This window comes from Maylandia zebra, linkage group LG23 (genome assembly GCF_041146795.1).
Source record: "Maylandia zebra isolate NMK-2024a linkage group LG23, Mzebra_GT3a, whole genome shotgun sequence".
In the NCBI taxonomy this organism is placed as follows: Eukaryota; Metazoa; Chordata; class Actinopteri; order Cichliformes; family Cichlidae; genus Maylandia; species Maylandia zebra.
Window position 1 is genome coordinate 47596132 of NC_135188.1, and position 21889 is coordinate 47618020.

The following is a 21889-nucleotide window of genomic DNA, read 5'->3' on the forward strand; positions in this document are numbered from 1 at the left end:
GTCATACAGCTTCACTTTAAATTCAACATTCATTTTATTTTTGTAGCACATACAGAGCGAGGAGGGTGTGTACATATCTGCACATACATTAACTCTGAGCAGCACTTTACAAACACGGCTCTCCCAAAGCACACACGTTTTTAATACTATTTGTTCAGCATAAATAGACAGAGGGCATAGACAGGAAAGCTGGGAGAGAGAGAGGTTAGGACAAGCAGCAAAGGGCCTGCTGCTCTCCGGCCGGCCCTCGAACCTGGGCCTGCTGCTCTCCGGCCATATGGCACATGGCTCACCCACTGAGCTACACCGGTGTCCCAGCAAACACGGATTCTAACAGAAAATGAAACAGGTTATTTGTAATGAACTGTTTCTGGAGATGTACTGCAGAGCTTGTTTGGCAGTGAGTGAATGACACTGATACAGACCAAATCCTCAAAACAAGGTAGGATTTTGATCAAATAGCACTTGAATACAAATTATACCAGCTGACTGTTAAAAACCTTGAAAACTGTCCACTACAATAAGTCTGTGCTTTATGTGTTTTCTTGGGTTTCTGTTGGTTCTTCCTCTTTTTGGTATCATTCCCTTATTTAAGCCAACTTTTAGCCTGCTCAGTATTCTACCTGTGCAGATCATTGTTGCCATCAAGCCGTCCACTGTAAGTTTTTGGGAGTATTTCATGCTTGTGCATCTTCGTAAGCCTCAGCTTTGGTACAATTTCTAAGGTCCCTCTCTGTGTGTTGTCAATAGTATTAACGGATCCCAACTCAGAACCATAACTCCCATATAACTTGTTTCTGCAGTCAGGACCTCTACTTACACTTATTGTGGTGATACTTTTGCATGTCCTGTGTTTGTATATTCTGGGCAGCTTACTTTAAGGATATATGACAGAAAATGCTGTACAATCATTTCATTTTTTCCAGGGCGTTCCACTTTCTGTTAGCTTATGACTCATGCAAAGACGCCCTGCTTTAAAGCCTCAAACTGAGCCTTTTCACCATCTTCCTCTTGGTATTTTCAAATTGTATCCAAAAGAAAAACCAAATGCTCATGAACTTAATGTTGTATCCAATGTAAACTAGATATAAAGTCTGATAATACCATCAGTAAAGCGGCTAAGGTCACAGAGCAAAGGAGCTGAGGGCCATTGTCCCATAGATTTAAAAACAGCAGGATGTTGTTTTGTCAGCAAGAGGCTCACCCCCTGCTCGCCTTTAGAAAGAATGCACATTTAAGTTCTCCACTGGCTTTGGTTTTCAGACCTGGATGCTTTGTCTATCTTTGAAGCTGTTTATGATAGTAAGCAAGCAAAACGAGCACACGCCAGGGATATGAAGCCTTCTACAGGGAGCTAGTTAACTTCCTGGATAGATAGTTATATAATTAGTAAGGGAATCCACAAAGATTCGGGTCAAATCAAGTGAAAATGTGAATAAAGGCTATTTTAAAAAGAATCTGAAGCAGTACTCGTGTGATTTTTATAGGACTCAGCTTTAGGTGGATGGAATGTGTAACTAAATTCTGCAACTAAGTAGGAGGATCACCCATGATTTTCTCGCGTGTTTTTGCATGTCAGGATCTTTCTGGCTTCAAGCGTTTATTTTGAAATAGTAGGCGGAAGTCGTGCATGTTGTATGTTGGGACATTGATCCTTGTGTCTCGCTGGGTCAGTCAGCCTCTGCAGCCTACAACTAGCACTTACAAAGAGAAAACACAGGCTCCGCACTGTAATCTCGGACGTCTCCCTCCGGTTGCATAGGACGCTTGGTCGGACCGCGGAAGGGGCCGGCACATCCCCTCTATTCTGCCCGGGAATCGGATCGTTCTGTCACGCTCGGAAGAGGCTCGGAAAGGCCGGCGATGCGAGAACAGCTTCGGAAGTGAGTGCTGAAGGCTGGGGTCTGTCTCTGCTGGTGATAAGTACTCTGATTATGATGGGAATCGTGCTGGTCGTAATGCAGTAAACCTGTTCAACGCTGGCTGTGTGGCCGAGGGAGAGACATCCCCCACACTGCACACTATTTCATCCTTACTGCCGAAAATGCGCAAACATAGCCTCCGCAATTTTTAAATGGCAGAGAGGTTGCATGCAGGATTTGTTTTAAATAGGTCTGCTGCCTCACTGTGTGCTCTTCTCTCCCGGCGTATAAAACGCGCTTCAAACGACTGCCCGCTATAATGATCGGATTATTTGGACGTGCAGAAAACGCCGCGTATGCTCTTGTGATGACAGAGCATACGCAATATAAAGCGATCGATATTTTTCAACAAAAGACGGGAAATCGGCTCTGTTATGTTGTCTTAAAGAGCGAACCGACCGTTGTTCTTCGGGTCTGGTTTTGGTCTTTCGGGATGGTTGCAGAGGAGCCAGCCCAGGTGTGCAGGCGGCCGCTTCTTGCTGGCTGAATCGTGCATTTCCTAAATCTAAATCCTTCCTTTGCAGGCTGCTCTTCCTCTGGGCACTTGCTGCCATATTGGAATAAAAGGGAACACACGGAGCTTCAGAGCCCCAGGCTGGGATCGGCGTGGGCTGTTTTTATTTATCCGCATGTGTTTGAACTTCACAAGACTGTGTTTTCTTTTCAATTTCTGTGTGTGTGTGTGTAAGCGAGCGAGCCTTGAAAAGCAGCAGGCTAATGGATCGCTGTGCATTCCTTCACACGCACAGACGTAGTCACCGCCTTTGCCAGCGAGGCTGCTCCTGTTTGGATCCGTGCGGGATTTTTTTCTTTCGCACACTGACTGCTGCAGTTTTACCGCGATTTCGATGCACTGCACTGTTGTCTATGCAGCCAACCAAGAGCTTCCAATTAGTTTAGTGATCTCTATGCAACTTCATTTAGATGAGAGCAGAGGATGCTGATGCAGACTTTTGGCCACAGTGTGAATGCAGGTGTGTGCCTATTGTGTGTTTGTGTTCATCGACTTAGTCCCGTTTATGGATGAGAAGCCACACATGGTGAATTGGCTTTGGGGCGTACTGTGTGCAGACTTTGTATTAAGCCTAGATAACCTCTTCTTTCTAGGAGAAAATGACACTTGTGTCTCAGCTTGTGCTGCAACAGAGCGTTGGAAACAAAGTCAGATCTGCCTGATATGAACAAAGCACAGATTCTTTAGGTCACTGTATTGTGGCATGTACCAAACAACAGGTAAGCATGACTCCATTTCTAAATTATCAGATTGTAAAGTATCAGACAACATGCATTGATCAGTCTGTCTGTGATAGGTTAATACGAGCTCCAATAATTAAAGGGACTTTTCCTCAAAGCCTTTTCACTTTGAGCATTTTTTACTACATTCAATCTTTCACATTAACATTACTATAGTGCTTTATTTTATGGTCTTAAGCACTCTAATTATCACTCAGTCCAGTGGAACCATTAAAGGCATGCAGATGGGCAACATAACAGTAATAGAACTAATGTTTATGTTACTTTCTGAGGAAAGAGAAAGGCAAAGGACAAAAGCAAGCCAGTGTTTTTTACCCGACTATAGAATAACTGTTTTTCAATGTGTAGCGGAAGGTTCAAAAGTCCAGTATTGTGAGAATGCTTGAGCAGTTTAGTCATGAGTTGAAACGTCAACACGTCAAAGTCAAACTTAAACTATGAGTAAATAAACAGCACAGGATTCCTCGTGGCATCAGGTAACTGCAGTTCAGAGCACCAGTTTTAGTGCACTGGCACTGGCAGTGTAAATGTGCACCAGTGTGGACTGTGATGTTGTCTTAAAAGACAGAAGGGGCAAAAAAGAAACTTTGTTTGTTATTGTCTGCTCGCCATCATCATTTATCCGACTTGAAGTTTATGTAACGCCAGCCGTATCATTTTTATAGATTGCAAAATTTTGAATCCATCCGTCCTCCTCTGGATCCTTATCCCAGCTGTCTTAGGGCGAGAGGCAGGTTACACCCTGGATAGGTGGCCAATCTAGAGAGACAGACAACCACTCACGGCTGGGCCATTTAACCAAACCCCACTAACTGCATGTCTTTGGCCTGTGGGAGGAAGAACCCGATGGCGGACTTGAACTTCGGACCTTCTTGCTGTGAGGCAACAGTGCTATCCACCGTGCCACCATGCTGCCTGAAATGTGATTTGAGATTTTTAAAAATTATTATTATTATTATTATTATTTTAATAAAACCAAGTTAGCATTTTTGAAAAACACCAAAAGTTTCTGTAAGTGCAGGGATAACCTGAATCCCTGCACTTTGTGGTTCTCTTTTGCAAACAGCTTTCCCTTATTTTCAGTAGTTTTAAATATGGATTTCACACATTTGGACGTACTTTAAAGGTAGCAACAAATATACATATATAAAAAACTTTTTTTGCTTTCACTTTCAGCAATAGGCAGAGGAAGATGTTGCCATAAACGAGTGTGAAGTGACTCTCATGCCTCTTTGCAGAAACATGGAAAATGCTTGTCATTGCTGCAATAAGTTATTCAACTGCCTGCTTACTGCAATTCATAGCATTATTTCTTTGCACATGTATGTGTACGTGGTGTATGACCTCACATCTTGTGTCATTGTGGACGAATTAGTGGATTTCATTCCAACATTAAGAGATGCAGAGTGAGGTAATGCTTGACATTTCCTGGAAATCCCCAGTTTTGGGAAACAGTTGGATCAAATGCATCCATTCTCTTCATCTGTCAACAGTGACGTAAAGAGTTGGCGTCAGACATTTATTGAAATATATTCTTAACAACCACATTAGAAAAAAAATGACTGATGTCTAGATGATTGGTTCAACACTGAAGCCAGCCAGCTTGCACATGCTGAAGATGGGGTGCATGCAAAATGGTGAAGCACAGTCTTTACATGTTCTTCAATTACTCTCTTCTTAGATGCTTCAATTAAGTATTAGAGGTACAATACCATTACCAAAAAGATTGTTACACTGCATAAATGCAAAGAAAAAACCATAAAACATAAATAAAAATGATTTGCAAATCTCAGAAACCAACATTTTATTCATAATATAACGTAGAAAACATGTAAGAGATGTATCTAAACGGTCTTGCATAACTCTTCCCACCGACTCACATCAGGTGTTAAACTAGCGTCCTTTAAGAGTTGCTTCAGCTTCCATCTTTAAGGAACATTTTTTTGTTCCCCACAAGCTAAAGTTCTGCCATTAAGCCATGCTATTACAACAGCTCTGCTTTCTGTTAGAATTGTAAGATTGTTATAAAACACCAAACTCTGCATTTCCCACCAAAAATGATGCTGTAGCATAGAAGCAAAAGTAATTTGCCCCAAAAAATAATTTTAGACAACACTCCTGTGTTTTTTTTAAATACTTTATTTTGCAGTCACATTAATACAAGTAGTGTCAAAATGAACCTTAGAATAAATCAGTTTCAGATTTGACCAGCCCTTCCTACAGCTTAAGGTATCACATGCTCAAAGCTAAACATTTATGTAGACTGTGATTGCAGATTCCTGTTTTTTAGTTATATAAAATACCTTAATTAGGAATTACACTTTAGGTATATAGTTAAATAAGAAGCCCAAGTACATAAAAATACAAGACTTATGTTACCTAAATGAACAAATAGATAGTAGCTTTTCATTACGTTCTTAAATATCGCAGCATGTACTACAAAAATACGACTGAACTCCAAGTTTGTATAAATATGATTGTTAGTTTAAATCATTAGCATTAGCTGCTCAGTGTACAGTCATTTGTTTTTGACAGTTAACGATACATTATCAGTGCTTTGTCCTGTGGCAATGATATATTTTTCTTGAGGGACAGAGTAGCTTTGAAAGAGCACAAAGAGCCAAAAGTGGATAAGTTTGGTTCCCTTAAGCCACTGTTGATTGTTTTGTTCTTAATTCCATTAATTCTATTCATCACAGTAGTAAGATTTTGGATGTTGTAGACGTATTGAAACGTGTCAGGAGGAAACAGGTGCAGAATGTTACCTTCTTCTTTAACACCCATCGCTGCTTTCCTATAGCGAACTACAGCTGCTCTGCACAGATGGGCGTAAAAACACAATCTGGTCTTTAAGTGATGACGTATGAAGCCTTCTTCCAGGTCCAAACTACTCTGTGTTTATTAAGCCTGTTGTGTTTTTAACATGTTTTAATGCTTTGTGTCTCGTTCTATTTAGTCTGAGCAAGCCCCTAAAAACAGTCAGTGATCACTCTCTCGGTTTTTATTACCACTGTTCATTTTAACGCTCAGTTTTTAAAACCTTGCAGTGTAACTACAGCCCATGCAGCAGTATATTAACCTCGTATTGTGGATGGATTATCTCAGTTGTTCTCCTGACTGAAGTTTGGTCCGTTCACAGCATCCTGCCATGTGATCGCATTTGTCTCTAACCATCGGGAACCCTCACATTAACTTTTACCAAGTGGAAAAAAGTTAGCGTTCATCCTCCAGCTTCACTCTGCTAATGTGGTTATATTATGCTAACTGTAGCTAGCCACCATGTAGCACATCATTATCTACCAGCTAGCCCAACTTCAGTAACCCTACAAACGTCACTGCTGTTTAGCTTTCTGTCCTCATTTATGTTGGAAGTGATAGCAGAGCTGTATGTTTGAATTTTTTCAGAAATCTCTCAGTCAGAACGTGCTATATCATGTTTAGATTGAAGCTAGCGAGCTAACTTCCTGCTAACTTCTAACGTTGTTAAATTTAATAAACTCTGTTTTCATGGATGCCTGGATGTTAAACTTAATTGTTACACCTGGTAAAGCAGCAACGCTGATCATTTTATTACAGATGAAAGAATTTAGACAGTTTTTAACTCTCAGTGATGCTGCAGTGTTCGTTTGGCTTTGGGAAATGAACTTGAGTTTGGACCTGGAAACGGATAATGACGTCAGACTTAAAGACCAGATAGGTTCAAAGACACAGGAGCAGGAAGGGCTTGATAGCTTCTTGCTAATAACGGCAACTTTGCTTTCAGTGCATGTATACCCTTCAATTGCACCACTGAGTTCCCCCCTTTGACACCGTTTTCCTGCCTAATGAGTTCGCAACCTGAGGTGGAAAGTGACCACTGAACCACCTTATAGTGCTGCTTGTTCAGACCATGAATTGAAGTAACTTCAGTGTTATATTAGCAGGATATCAGTAGTTGATTGGTGGTTCTAAATTTAGCATAGGTGAGCGTGGATGTCTATATGTGTCCGTGATAGTTTAGTGTTTATGTGCCCGGCGTCTACTCAGATTCTCGTTCAAGAACATCTGTGATAACCTGAATTGGAGACGTAGTTTAGTTGGATGGAGTATCTGTTGTCTGGTGAACAGCAAAGTACTGTCCATAATAAAACTGCTGTAGTATATTTTCATGTGAGACTTGGTTGTGGGCAGCTGGAATTATTTAATTGGAAACCCCTTTTTATTTTTACTTTCCACTACTTGTTTGCTGGTGAGCAGCAGGTATAAGCTGCTGCAAGTTACCAGCCTTTGATCTTAAATTTATATATATATCGTAATATAATATATGATAGTAATAATTTACAGTGTAAGGATGCTGCACATTTGTGGATGAAATACTCCAGACTCTGTCATGCTTATTACAGACATGTATGTGACTGAGGTCCTGTTTATTCGGTGTTTGAGGACGTTTGAGTAGCTCTAGTACCCTTCCACTCATTATTTGGAGTGGGTGTGTGGAGGATCCTGTCTGTGCTAGAGAGACAAACAAAGGCAATGCAGCAAAAAAACATAATTATGGATTATTATTTGTAAATGTTTCTCAGGTAGAGGCTAACTGCAGGTGCACTTTGTGAATTTTCAGGTTGTGTGCTGATTTAACAGACTCTCGGATTATGTCTGTGCACTGTATTTAAAACAGCTACATTTTATAGCTGATTATTTTTGCTCTCTGTGCAGTTTGGGGAAAATTTTGCTTTTTAAAAATTATTCTGTAAAATTTGGGGCAATTTATTTTTTTATTTCACCGTACTATTAATTTTCCTCCCTCTGTGTCTCAACCCGAAGCAAACCTGTTGTTGGGTTGTGACCATGAGCCTTATAACTGATTACAGTTCCTAGTTTCCACACAGCCATAAGAAGATTCCTACTGTTCCTACACTGTGGTGGAAACTTTAGTTATCTGTATCTACATACATGTGTACTTCAGTAATTACTGATTGGATACATTAGTGAATGGTACATACCAATGTTCATTTATTGTTTATTATTTATTATTGCAACCAGCACGGACTAAACCGAGCAGAGAAGAACAGCAGAAGCTCCTCTGCAAGGGTGTAGTTTTTCAGGCTCCCCAGAAAGTTTAGTTGCTGCTGTGCCCTCTTGGTCTGTGCAGTGTTAGTTTAACAGAATACATCATCGTCCATGAAGTCAGAGACCCTCTGTACATAATGCCCGTTGACGTATATGGGCTGAGGCTCAGATGTGCTTCACCTGAAGTCCACTGTTATTTCCTTCAGTTTTGCGGTGTTGAGGACCAGCTTGTTATTGCTGGATCATGACGCCAGGTCTTCCACCTCATTCTTGTAGGTAGACTCATCTCTCCAGTGATGAGCCCGACCACTGCTGTGTCATCTACAAACTTCACAAAGGAATTGCTGAGGTGGGGGTGCAGTCATGGGTGTAGAGAGTGCACAGTAGGGGGCTCAGCACACATCCCTGTGGGAGCCGAGGTTGAGATTGAGTGTTGGGAGAGGCGGGGCCTTACTTTGAATCTCTGTGGGTGGTCTCTGATGAAGTCCTTAAATCCAGATGGCGAAGACTGATTAGTTTTGTTAGCAGTCTGTTAGAGATGACTGTGTGCTGAATGTCGAGCTAAAGCCAATGAAAATAAGTCTGGCACGGCCGTCCTTGTGTTCCAGACAGACCACAGTTGTGTCCAGAAATTGTGGGAGTCACCTGTGGGTGGAAGACCTTGAATGATGCGACTTCTGAACAGTTTCTAAACACTTCATAATGACTGGAGTGAGAGCCACTGGATGGATATCATTCAGGCATGTTTGAGGACTTCAAGCAGAATGGGACGATGCTAAGAACAGGATGAATACTTTTGTAAAGGCGCCTGTGAGTTGGTCTACACAGAACTCAGCACCTCACTACTGACACATTCAGGTCCTGCTGCTTTTCTGGGGTTCACTGCTGCTAATATCAGGTCATGCTCCTCCACTGTAAAGATGTAGCAGGTGTTGGCCGGAGGTGTGGGGTTTTTTGTTGTTGTTGTTGTTTTTGTTTGCAGGCGAATAAGCAGTTCAGCTTCTTTGCCAACACAGCATTACCATCAGGTCTGGGCTTTCAACGATCATTAAAAATGACGGAGCCGATTATTAGCCCCTCCCTCATTTATCCGCGACACCTTAAAGGCCGGTCCGTGAAAATATTGTCGGGCATAAACCGTCCGTGGCGCAAAAAAGGTTGGAGACCGCTGATTAAGAGGACCCGAGGGAAGCTCGGAAAGCTAAGCAGAAGTTATTTGGAGAGGAGAGTGACTGCTGTTGGTTGAAAAGAGAGGTTAAAAAAAAAACTTCAGTGGTGTTGCACACTATTTTATATTATTTTTTAAAGTCATTGTTAACCCTTTAAAGCCGGTCAGAGCAGCACGCTCCGTTTTGTGTAACTATTTTTAAATCCCTGTAGAACCTGACCCGTGTAAGCTAGCGCAATAATTTGTTTTGCATATGAAACCGGAGGAGTTGTACTTACATCTTATGCCATCAGCTTGTCCTCGGTCACGGTTTCCTTCCACATAAATTGCATAAAAAGCGCTTGCAGGAACAAAAACATAATATTCCAGAAACACGCTTTGCCGATCCGATCAGCTGTTCGTAACACTTCCCACAGTGAAACAGACGTCAGCGCGAACGATCGCATGTCCGCCATTTCCTGGCCGAAACCGGAAGTGACGTCATTTTCGCGGAAAATGTAGTTTTTTTTACTTGTAGGCCTTAAAAGCCTATACTGGTCATGTTTGACTTTTCTGAATAGTTTCTGTGATGCTTAGAACTCAAATTGCACTGCTGGAAATCGTTTATTTTGATGCACCTGCTGTTTTCTTTGCAAATTTGCATCATAGGATTGTTTTTTTGTTTTTCCTGCAGTATATAAAAATTGCTGTATCTCCAAAATAAAACTATGAAGACACTCAAAATAAATTTCCTGTTGTTGTAAACTATTTTTGCAACTTTTTTGTATTTAAAGTTTTGAGGGATAAACCTCTTAAATTTCTCCAAGTAGAAATATATGTAAAAAAACCAAAAACGATTTTCAATTTTTTTTTGTAGTTTATTGCACTTTTTTGCAATTAATGTAGTTACTATGGACTTAATGCATACATATTATTAAAATATGGGCTATAACAGTTGTATAGCAACTTGAAATGCTCCCATAAATGGCACTACAACATGTAAAAATATAATATAAGCTCTGGCGGACTTGGTTCTATGGTAGGTCTTAAAGGGTTAAATAAATATCGTCAAATAATCGAGATCTCAATTTCAGTGAAAATAATCGTGATTATCATTTTTGCCATAATCGAGCAGCCCTAAGGTCTGGGTTTTTAGTGATATTTTGGCCGCACCATCCTCAAGTTATTGCTGCAGAGGTTGTCCTCAATTGTATTTGTATAATCCAGCTTGCCCTGTCTCATTCCCATTTCCGGGTTTGCCTGGACTGTACTGCACACCTCAGCAGGCCTGAAAGCAGTGTTTTTGTTTCTCAGCAAGGTCCTGACCGTTTTTGTCATTCAATATATTTGGTGGGCATACACAGTTAGTGCTTGGACTGACACATACACGCACGCCTTCATACACCAAATGACTTTTTTTGCACAGTACTCAGTCTTTTGCACATTTCTGTTGCGTCTGCACGGTCTTGTGTCTGTATCATGCTGTTGCACTGTCTTTGTTTTGGGGTTTTTTGTGCAATTTGTGTTGATTGTCTGTTATATGTCATATGTAGCACCATGGTCTTGGAGGACCGTTGTGTCTCTTCACTGTGTGCTGTGCCGCTGCACAAGGTTGTGACATGCTTGATGTAGAAGAGTACGGATGCAGTGTCCTCATCCAGGTCCTGAGATTCATCGATACTCCAGTCTGTATTCTCAAAACAGTTTTGCAGCTGAGAGGAGGAACCATCAGGCAACGTTTTAACAGTTTTTGAAGTAGAGGGCAGCGGTTTTCTTTACTTTGGTCCAACTGGCCCAGGTGAGCTGTTTGTATGGCCCTGTATATGCTTAATCTTTGGACTTTATCCAGTGTGTTTTTCCCGTGTGTAACAGTTAAAATGCTGATGGAATTTGGGGCGCACTAAAAGACTGATGTTCCCAGCTATTATGTGTGCTGCTTCTGGGTATATTCAGCTACTAATGGCAACATGTAGGAGGCTAAGGACCAAGTTAGCTTTAGTATTTGTCAAATACTCAGCTATCCTGATCACTGCTGTGATCCCACAGTGGAGGACAAGGGGTCTGCATTTAACTGTCAAATATTCTAAGTGTGGAGGGCAGCGACTGACTGCAGTCTTAAGTATTATTGGCTGATTTTTCATGAATATAAATGCAGATATCTCCACGTCATTGTTTTCGTGAGTTCTGGTTTCAGTTTAAGCGGTGTAGGATATGACTCGTTAGCTTCACAACTGCATCAGGTAATGCAGGATAAAGATTATCAAAGCGCAACAGTCCTCAGTGAGTCTATTGTCTTCCAACTGTAGCCTCAGCTTATCCGTTTTGTTCACAACAAACCTGGCATTTGTGAGGAAAAGGCTAATGACCGGAGTTTTGTGCGGTCTTTTCCTTAGCCTTTCCTACACACTGCAGCTTTGTTTCTGCTTCCTGTCCTGCCGCGAGCACTTCCTAGTGTTCTGAGGCATTGTGAACTATGAACCCAGTGTTCTGGCTGGTATGTTGTAGGAGTGAAGAAATGCCATTGTGAAAGTTTGTTTGCTCTGTGAACCTAATAACAGGTGGTTTTGTCAGATGCACGTGAGGTTTGCTGGACAGACTGTTAATGAAATTCTAGAAAAGCTGTACAGACATTGCACCACATCTCAGATCACGTTGAATGTCGTCCCTCAGATTGTGACAGGAAGATGTGTTGACAGTTTGGCTATAGAAGTCATGCTGTGCAAACCTGTGAGGAAAATGGCAATGATGGCGTGATGCACGCTCTCAGGTACTGCAGGCTTCTCTACTTAAGTCTGCTGTTTGGACTTCAGTAGAAGAATATCATGTCATCAAATAAGACCTCCAACCCTCGATAGCTGTGATTTAGTTACAGGTAGGTTTATGACAGAGATCCCCAAGAACTCACACACGTTCTTGCACTTGTTGCCACATAGTGCTACGTAACCTAGCTGCCTGTCATGTTAGCATGTGAAATATAAATTGTCCCAAGATATTATATCAAATGTTATTTCTTGTGTGACAGCCACACGTCGCTTATTTGTACATATCGTATTGATTCTGCTAAGAACACGTGGAGCTGAATCACAGTTGGTCTTTTAGCTGGTAAATGGATCGGTTCCCAGTCCTGGCCCATCATGATCGGTCTGAAGAGCCCAGATGGTCCAGTCAAACACATTTGTGCAATTTCTCAAAGCAATGGTAAAGTGCAAAAGAAAAGAAATGTATAAATGAAACAAATTAAGTTATATAATAATAGTTTATGCATACAAATACAACATAAATGTACATTTTTCAGTTTATTTGATGAACAATTTTTGTAGTCAATTATTTTACTTAATGAAATCTTTCCCTCCATCGATGTTCTTACCACGTTAATTACACCCTCTGTCTTTCTCGCTGAGTGGTTGGGGCTGCTGTCCCTCCCCCTGCATTTCTCCACAGCTCGCTTAACTGATGACTAGTATCCAGCGACCTGTTACTACTTGTTGCTGGTACTACTGTTGACGGTGCTAACAGCTAACGTCTTAGTTAATTTAACACATATTGGTGGGACAATTTGTAGTTTTCCTCTTCTTGTTCTCGCCTAGTTTTTCAGCTCCTCTGTTTTCTTTCTTTATCAAACAAAACTGTTTTCTACAAGGTGCACAAGTGTGCAAGGACTGTAGGGGGGTGGTTGGAGGAGCTGGGGATCGACGCTGTCATGAACCGCAGTTCGTGCACACAAGCGGGATCCAAAAACAGACTCAATGCGAGCAAGTACACATTTTATTGTTTTAACAAAAGCTGACCCGGAACAACCAAGGAAGCAAAATGGCAGAACTGAAGGAAACCGGGAAGACAAATTACACAGAGAAGCCGTAATCAGGACCGTGGGAGGCTGCAAGAGAAGGAGGAGAAGATTACTACTGAGCAGGGAGAATGAGGGACGTTACTAAACAGGGCTGTAGCAATTCTTACGATCAGAGCCGGACCGTGGGGCTCGAGATGGGGGAAGCGTGTCCGTGGAAAGCGAATCAGAGGAGGCAGGGACGAGGGCGGATGGTGCACTTAGAGATCCGAGCAGGCAGGAGGACGGGCAGATGGCAGATACAAAACGTAGCAACCTGGGCACACGGAGGCAGAGTTAACACAGTTCATGTAACACTTAGATATATACAAAGCTTTGCAGGGAGCCTAGTAACCACTGAGGGTGACTAACGGACTGGCGTGGAGCAGCCGTCAGCGCAGGGTTAAATAGTCCTCCTGGCGCCTGGAATGGGATGCAGGCGTGATGGCCCAGCCCGGGGGTGTGGCCACCGGGCATCCCACACACTCCTCAGACACAGAGCCACGGACCATGACAGAGTCAGTGACTGTTTACTGGTTATCGTTAAAAGTATTTAAAACTGAAAGGATCAGTTTAAAAACGGATCACAGTGTCATTAAAAAATGAAAAGTAATGAGTTAAATGAATGTAATCATGAGCATGGATGGAGAGATGGAAGCTTTGTGTTAACTTTGGGATAAGATCACACATTCCTAATATTCCTGCAGAATTTAGCACCATGTAAACTTGCATGAGAAGGACCTGACTTGGACAAACCTAATCATCTTTAATACCATTTATGTTCCTGCTCAGCCCAGCTGCTCATTTCTGACCAGGTGTCGTTGGTAGCCTCCATTTCTTTTGTCTTTATCTGAATTTTGTCGGCCCGTTTCTTTGTGTCTGGCGATCACATTGAGCTCTGTGACACTGAAAAGGTTGCATGGCCAGTTTTTCATTTCACCAAGTATGAAAGTTTCAGATAAACGTTGAATTAGTTCATTATTATACCCTTCAGAAGGCAGATACAGTGATGGACATGCAAATCCTTTAGATATCATATTGTTCTTCTTCTACACACCACACATATCACTCATTGTTTTCTGAAGTCACACAAATGTGCGTCAGTCTGTTTATCTTCAGCACACAAACACACACAGAGCAGAGCCTCTTTGAAGTGGCAGTCACGAGGGGCGAATGACACAGCAACCATTTAGCTCGTTCTGGCTGTGTCGTCCTTTCCTGACACAGCGGAGATGAAGATGCTGCGCTTTGTTCTTTTTGAATATTATGATAGCGAGAGGAGTATAAATTCATGTTTTTAATTTTGTTCAAATGAATCCAACTCATTTACTGAGGTTTATTTTTTGTTCCTCTCAAAGGATTTCCCATCTTCTTGCATGTAAATGTACCACTCACAGCACTATTTAACTATATACACACTGCTATATGTCTTTATTACTGGGCTCAGTCAGATTTATTTAGGCTTCGTCATCTGCTTGGTGCACATGAAGAAGCAGAAGATGAGTTTCACCTGGAAAACGTGCTTTGGTTGGGCGACCGTGCAGGCTTAAAAAAGCACACTCCTTACTTTTCCAATGAAAAGGCTTTTACAGTGAAATAAAAACATTATGTGGGACAGTGTTGTCTGTGAACCTGTTCTGTCACAGTGGCTTTGACAACACGACATCAAAACCAAACGAGCGCGATCATCATTTTTTGTGTTCAAGACTGCGTGTCTCCATACTTGGATTAAAAGAACTTGTGGGTGTAATTGTTACTTACTGAATACTGTATTATGCATAAACCTTGAAATCACTGCTCTTTACATGTAGCCTCTGAATATAGGCTGGTACGTCAGCCTAACCAACACTTCTTTGTGATGGCTGATGTGCATTTCACTCATGTGTTGCCTCTCTGTCCCCTTCTAGCCATCAGACCCAGACAACATGCTGGGACCATCCCAAGATGGCTGAGCTCTACCAGTCTTTGGGTGAGAAACTTCCTGCTTATGGACGTTTTTGCTCTTTTTGACTAAAGTCTTTGAAACAGGTGCCACATGATCCACATACTGGAGAAGATGGAAAAAGATGCTTGGTCATTGGGGGTCGTCTGATTCTCTGTGTTACTGTAGGATTTCTGCCGTACTAAGCACCTTCGAGGTGGCTGTTATAGACATAGAACTGAACTGAAGAAGCACTACTGGCTGAAGTGAAAACACTGATAAAACTAATGCTCTCTTCCTCGTATTCCTTTCTCTAGCCGATCTGAACAATGTTCGGTTCTCAGCCTACCGCACAGCCATGAAGCTCAGACGCTTGCAGAAGGCTCTCTGCTGTAAGTACACTTTCTGTCTGTACACTTCTCCTGCATCTGTGTCACACAGGGACTTTGCCTCTGGGTTTAAGTCCTTTCCTCCCAACACAAGTGTGTCTGTTGTTGTGTTGATACCCTCCCACACCTCCTTCTCTTTCTGCTCTCTCTGAATTTTGTCTTGACCTTCTCTGCACTATTACTCTTTTACTCTCTGACTCGGCCTGTGTGTCCATGTGAGTGTTTATTCTACAGAATGCAAGCTGTTTGTAATTTAAGTGTATCAGAATCAGAATACTTTATTAATCCCTCAGGGAATTATGTGGGTTACAGTTGCTCCAGTGCAGTAACAGACTAGACTATCTGTTACAGATTTACAAATTTAATAAATAGCACGATATATACAAATCGCTCAATAATAAACATCAAGGATTAACAGAGGTGATTATAAATATCAAGAATATTGACAGCAACATGACTGAGTAGAAAAGAGAGAGTGCAAGAGGGTGTAGCTATTGCAGTGTTCACAGTGTGTTAGGTGGAGCAGTTGTACAGGGAGCCACAGGCAGGAATGACTTCCTGTGTCAGTCAGTGGTGCATCATGGGTAGTCTCAGTCTCTCACTGAACGTGCTCCTGTGGCTAGCCAGCACGTCATGGAGTGGGTGGGAGGTGTTACCCAACGTTGTCTTTATCTTGGACAACATCCGCCTCTCCAACACCACCTTAAGGGAGTCCAGCTCCATCCCCACAACATTACCGGCCTTGCAGATCAGTTTATTTAGTCTGTTGGCATCTGTAACCCTCAACCTGCTGTCCCAGCATGCAACAGCATAGAGGATCGCACTGGCCACAACAGACTCATAGAAAATCCTCAGCATTGTCCGACAGATGTTGAAGGACCTCAGTCGCCTCAGAAAAAAGAGACACCCCTGGCTCTTCCTGTAAAGTGCTGTGGTGTTTTTAGCCCAGTCCAGTTTATTGTCCAAGTGTACTCCAAGGTATTTACAGTCCTCCACAATGTCCACATCCACCCCCTGGATTGATACAGCTGAATTAGTGTAGCTGGTATTGTTGTCACCTCTGGCAAGGCGAGATACATTCACCGAACTTTAGAGCCTAAGCACAGTTGTACATTTCACGAGTATTCATGTCAATAAATATTGATGGGATGCTAGCTTAAAAAAACAGATTGCATGTTTGTGACAGTGAGCTGACCCACAGCGCGTAATCATGTGTCAACACCATGTGCTAACAGAGCATGGCGACAGCTACAGAAGATTGCAGCCATTTCTGGCTATAGTTGCAAATTGCAGTCAAGTGAACTAACATGACTGAAGCAGTCCAGTGACCACAATGATACAATGAATGGTTTCCTTTCTCACTCGCATTCTCATGGTCAGTGTGACACATGTTTTTAAAGCTTTTACTATGTTTATAATAGCATAATGCTGGGGTCGCAACCCCGGGCACTCGTGCCGCAGCATGCGAAGGGTTAACTGATGTCACGACACGCAGAAAGTGGATTTTTTTTTAAAAATGGCCGGGCCACCACTGGTGCACATCGCAAATTAGCTCGCGTAGACACATTAGTTGTGCCGCTTCTTAATGACGGTCTCTTAGCCAACAACCCCAACTGCCACATTCAACTTGTAACTGGCTAAAACTTAGCCTACCGGTGAGAGCGACGTTGCTAGCTCACAGTTTTTTCAAGCGATGTTGAAATTTCCACATTCCGACTCTTCAAAAGCTTCAGCAGCTGTCCGCTCAGCGCAGCATCAGCACCACGGAGATACACAGATACATCCGTAGACTCGAGACAGATCAAACCAGAAGCTTTAATGAGCAGCTGGATTTGTCTCTCTTTAACCTGCTGGACACAGAGGACATCGAAATGCAGCTGATTGAACTGAAAAGCTCGACTCTGTCAAAGTTTGCAGAACTACGAAGCAGCTGGAATCCACAGCTGTGTGTGTTCATGGAGCTGCACCTGCTGGACGTCACTACCTGACAGGTTTAACTGTCTTCAGAACATTCAGAGGCCTTATTGACAGTATTTGGCTCTACATGTCTGTGTGAGCAGGTTTTCTCTCACATGAGTCCTCAGGCAGCCTCTGAATGCTGGACACTGGGAGACCTGTGTCTCTGAGTGGGAGCCCAGGATCACATTAACATGTGTGTCTCTGTATTAACAAACATGTCATATTGGCCCAGTTTATTTTTCTTCACATTGTTGTGAACATTGTTGTGATAAACAGCGTGGCTCACTGTGAACTCTTATTAAACAGTAAACAGATACATAGCTCGTGCCTTGCTGCTAGCTGTTTTGTATGCATTCCACACCAAGTGCAGCGCTGTGTAGCAGGTTTGAGCCACTGCTCATTTCTTTCTTCTTTCCTCATTTCTTTATCTTTTGCTTCCAAGGAGCCAAACCTTCTTGTATTTTTTTAAAGTGGGTTTGAGATGTAATTTTTCAGGCTTTCTGGGATCTTGCAAAGTTTTCTTTCTAAATTGGCATGTGTATCTTCTCCCCCTTTTTAGTCCATCTGCACTTTTCACCTGTATTTGCTTTGGTGTTGTTTGCTGAGCCAGGTTGAAGACACACAGATTAATTTTTCAAACCTAACCCAAGGGTCAACGAAGATTGTTCACACATAACAGACTTGTTGAGACAAATAACAGTGATCTATCTTTACTATTTTTAGGTACTTTCTTACTAGCATCAGCAGCAACTGGTTAATTCTGTCAAACATGCCAAAGTTAACAGTTTGACTGGTATAATCACCAACAGGGTGATTCCCAAAGAGCTGTTGGCTTAAAATGTCAGTTGCTCAAAAACACAATTTGTTTCAATTCTTTAGTTGAAGTGACAAAAAGTACCAACGATAACAATGTTAGAAATACACAAAATAGTGTTTTTGCACCAACAAGGTGATTTGAAAGCAACAACTGGCTTAAATTCTGACATATCTCAGCATGATCAGCATCATCCCAAACACACTGCTAATGCAGTAAAACCATAGATAGAAAAACACTCGATAAAGATGCTAATGGGACACCTTACCGTTGCTCGAGACAGGCAGCAGTCTCCAGGAAACGTTGGACATGGAGGTCTGAGCTGACTCAGGCTGGAAGACGCCCATAGATGTGTGTGTACTGACTAACCGTGCCCCTGCCTGTGTGTCTTGTGTTTAGTGGACCTGTTGAGCATGCCGGCAGCTTGTGAGATATTTGACCAGCACGGTTTGAAGCAGAACGAGCAGCTGCTGGACATCTCTCAGCTGGTCGCCTGTCTCACGAGCCTCTACCAGCGACTTGAGCAGAACCACTCCCACTTGGTCAGTGTCCCGCTCTGCGTTGACATGTGCCTCAACTGGCTGCTTAACGTCTACGACACGTACGTGCAGCACCCTGAGCGAGCGCTTAAACACGTAGTGTTTCTCGGATGATTCAGATCCAGCGTGCTCTAAACCGTCTCTTTTTGTTGGTTGGCAGCGGTCGCACCGGAAAGATCAGATCTCTGTCATTCAAAACTGGCATCATCTCACTCTGCAAGGCTCATTTGGAGGATAAATACAGATGTAAGTCAATGTGCAATGTTTTTCTGCCATTGTTGTGTCCTAATAATAAGTACTTGCTTATATTTCATCTCACAAATAAAATCATAAAAAAGGAAAATCCTTGTGTGGACTTTCTCTCCTTTTTCCGACCTCTCGTATTTTCTCTGCCTCGTCCTCTCTAGTCCTGTTCCGGCAGGTTGCCAGTGCAACAGGATTCTGTGACCAGCGTCGACTGGGGCTCCTTCTGCACGACTCCATTCAGATCCCCCGACAACTTGGCGAGGTCGCCTCCTTCGGCGGCTCCAACATTGAGCCCTCCGTCCGCAGCTGCTTTCAGTTTGTACGTTTCGTGAGGCTTGCCTCATTCACACATTCACACATTCACACAGCGCTTTTTACTATGCTTTAAGTGCTCAATACCACTTAATACCACAGTAACATTCACACACATTCACACTACAATGGATGCATGGGAGAGCAACTTGGGGTAGTATCTTGTCCAGGGATATTTGGCATTCAGACTGGTGAAGCCAGGGATCGAATCACCAACCTGATTAGCAGATGGCTGCTCGTCCTGCTCTACAGCCATCGCAAATGTGTGGGTGTAGCTCAGGATTACAACCCATTCCAAGCTCTCTATGTACTGTTATGAGCTAATCTGAAGGTCACATGTACGGTTTTTAGCTGTTGACTGCAGAAAGTTGGCGACCTCTGCACACTAACGCGCCTCAACGTCAGCTGACCCTCCTCGACCATATCATGGCTGAGTTGCTGTCGTTTCCAATTTTCTTTTCTTCCTTTACATTTGTTGTGACCTTGCCTTTGACGTTGGATAAAAATGTAATCAGCTCGAGCTGTTATGGGATCACACAAAATTTGAAAATGAAATCTTGAAACTTGTGGACGCTTACGGAAGAGGATTAGGGCCACTTTTCTTTTCTTCTTTTCCAGATTTCTGAGAAAAAACTGTAACACCGTAACCTGTCATGTTGTTATTTCAGGCCAACAACAAGCCTGAGCTTGAGGCCACCATGTTCCTGGACTGGATGCGCCTGGAGCCTCAGTCCATGGTGTGGCTACCTGTCCTTCATCGTGTCGCTGCTGCAGAGACCGCCAAACACCAGGCCAAGTGCAACATCTGCAAGGAATGTCCAATCATCGGCTTCAGGTCGGTGCATTTTAACAGTTGCTGCAGTATTGCAATCTGTTTTACAATGCAAAGAATTCTCATAGTATTAAAGACTCATGTGTGTATATAGACTAAGAATGCCATGACTGTGAGTCTTGGCATTCTTAGTCTCAGGTCCAGAACCTGCTCACATCAGCAAATCTGAAATACTAAAAATATTCAAATGGTTTCATTTAAGACCCAAAACCTTACAAGTTGCATTCATCCAAACACAATTCTATAAATCTTGGGCTGCCCTGTACAAAGTAAATGTAAATAGAATAAAATTAGTTTCAGATCAAAACCGTAAATAGAAAACATATAAAATGTCCAAACTGAGAAATGTTTAAGAAAAATCTTAGTTCATTTTGGATCTGATGGCAGCTCCGTGTCTCCGAGTTGGGACAGCATCATCCGCTCCTAAATGTCTGGAAGCTAAAGAGACCAGTTTGAAGAAGTACTTATTTGAGAAAATAACTATGGAGTATAGATTACAATCAAGTGCAGAAAGTTACACTTGGTAAGATTTCTTGAAATAAAAAATAATATCTAGACTTTACATAAGTGACAAATATCTTAAAACAAGCGTTGAAGCGCTCAGTTTGAGACGGATAAACCTGAAACTAGTCTGTCAGTGCTTCTTCTTTCTTGCTTTGAGAGGAAATATCTCAAGGAGAAAATATCCCCCCCCCCCCCACTATACTGCCCACGTGTTACTTTTCATTCGACAAAAGTCCAAGTGGGAGGTCTGGGAACAAGGTTTCACAGCTAAAAATGGCTGTAAGATCCAATGTCATCTCAAATAGTGTCCCTACAGGTTTTATTTAACCTTGTGTGCATGTGAAGTAACTAATTTTGGGATATAGAAAGTAAGTAAGAAATAAGAGACATATTCTACATAGCAAAGGTTTAGACCTATAAGCACGGTGCTGATGCTGTTGGAGGCTAACCCTGACTTTTGTCAGGAGCGGTGATCAATTTAAACAGACTTCCAAAGGCAGAGAATAAATGTGTCACTGGGGCCATGGGCTGAAAGAATTTGAACTTCTCTCACCTCGGAGAGAGCAGAGCTATAAATTACCTCCTTGTATTGATCCCCTTGCCTTCTCTTTTTTTCCCACTGGCTTCTTCATCTCCTCTGCTCTCTTTCATTTACACTTGTTTTTCTCTCCTGTTCTTTCCCCCCAGATATCGGAGCCTAAAACATTTCAACTATGACATCTGTCAAAGCTGCTTTTTCTCTGGCCGTGTTGCAAAGGGGCACAAGATGCAGTACCCCATGGTCGAGTACTGCACCCCGGTATGTGAAGAAGTAATCTGTTCTGATACGGCATGTGTGTGTCTGCTTCTTCCTACGGAGGTAACGATGTCATCTTTGTGTCCTACCTCTCTCTCAGACGACATCAGGAGAGGACGTCCGGGACTTTGCCAAGGTGCTGAAGAACAAATTCAGGACCAAGCGCTACTTCGCCAAACACCCACGGATGGGCTACCTGCCCGTCCAGACCATCCTGGAAGGAGACAACATGGAAACGTGAGGCTTTCAAACACACACAGAGACACACTTTTAATATCTTAGTGAGGACATCTCATTGGCATTATGCTTTCCCTAGCTGCTTATGCCTAACCCTGAGCCTAAGCCTAACCATGACCTAATTGAGCCTCAAAAATGCCTT

General features: G+C 42.5%; 1 protein-coding gene across 10 annotated transcripts in view; it reads left to right on the forward strand.

Annotated features, from left to right (window-relative positions):
- dmd (dystrophin) overlaps nucleotides 1–21889 on the forward strand; it is a 300586-nt gene that overhangs the window by 252584 nt on the left and 26113 nt on the right. For 9 of the 10 annotated variants that reach the window (XM_076880080.1, XM_076880082.1, XM_076880079.1 and 6 more), the window contains 8 exons: nucleotides 15106–15167; nucleotides 15437–15511; nucleotides 18681–18882; nucleotides 18981–19066; nucleotides 19228–19385; nucleotides 20047–20213; nucleotides 21402–21513; nucleotides 21611–21747. In XM_076880080.1, coding sequence (XP_076736195.1) covers nucleotides 15106–15167; nucleotides 15437–15511; nucleotides 18681–18882; nucleotides 18981–19066; nucleotides 19228–19385; nucleotides 20047–20213; nucleotides 21402–21513; nucleotides 21611–21747 — 999 coding nt within the window. Of the gene's footprint in view, nucleotides 1–1621; nucleotides 1884–15105; nucleotides 15168–15436; nucleotides 15512–18680; nucleotides 18883–18980; nucleotides 19067–19227; nucleotides 19386–20046; nucleotides 20214–21401; nucleotides 21514–21610; nucleotides 21748–21889 lie in introns of those variants that run through there. The other variant, XM_014407676.4, reaches the window with a different exon arrangement.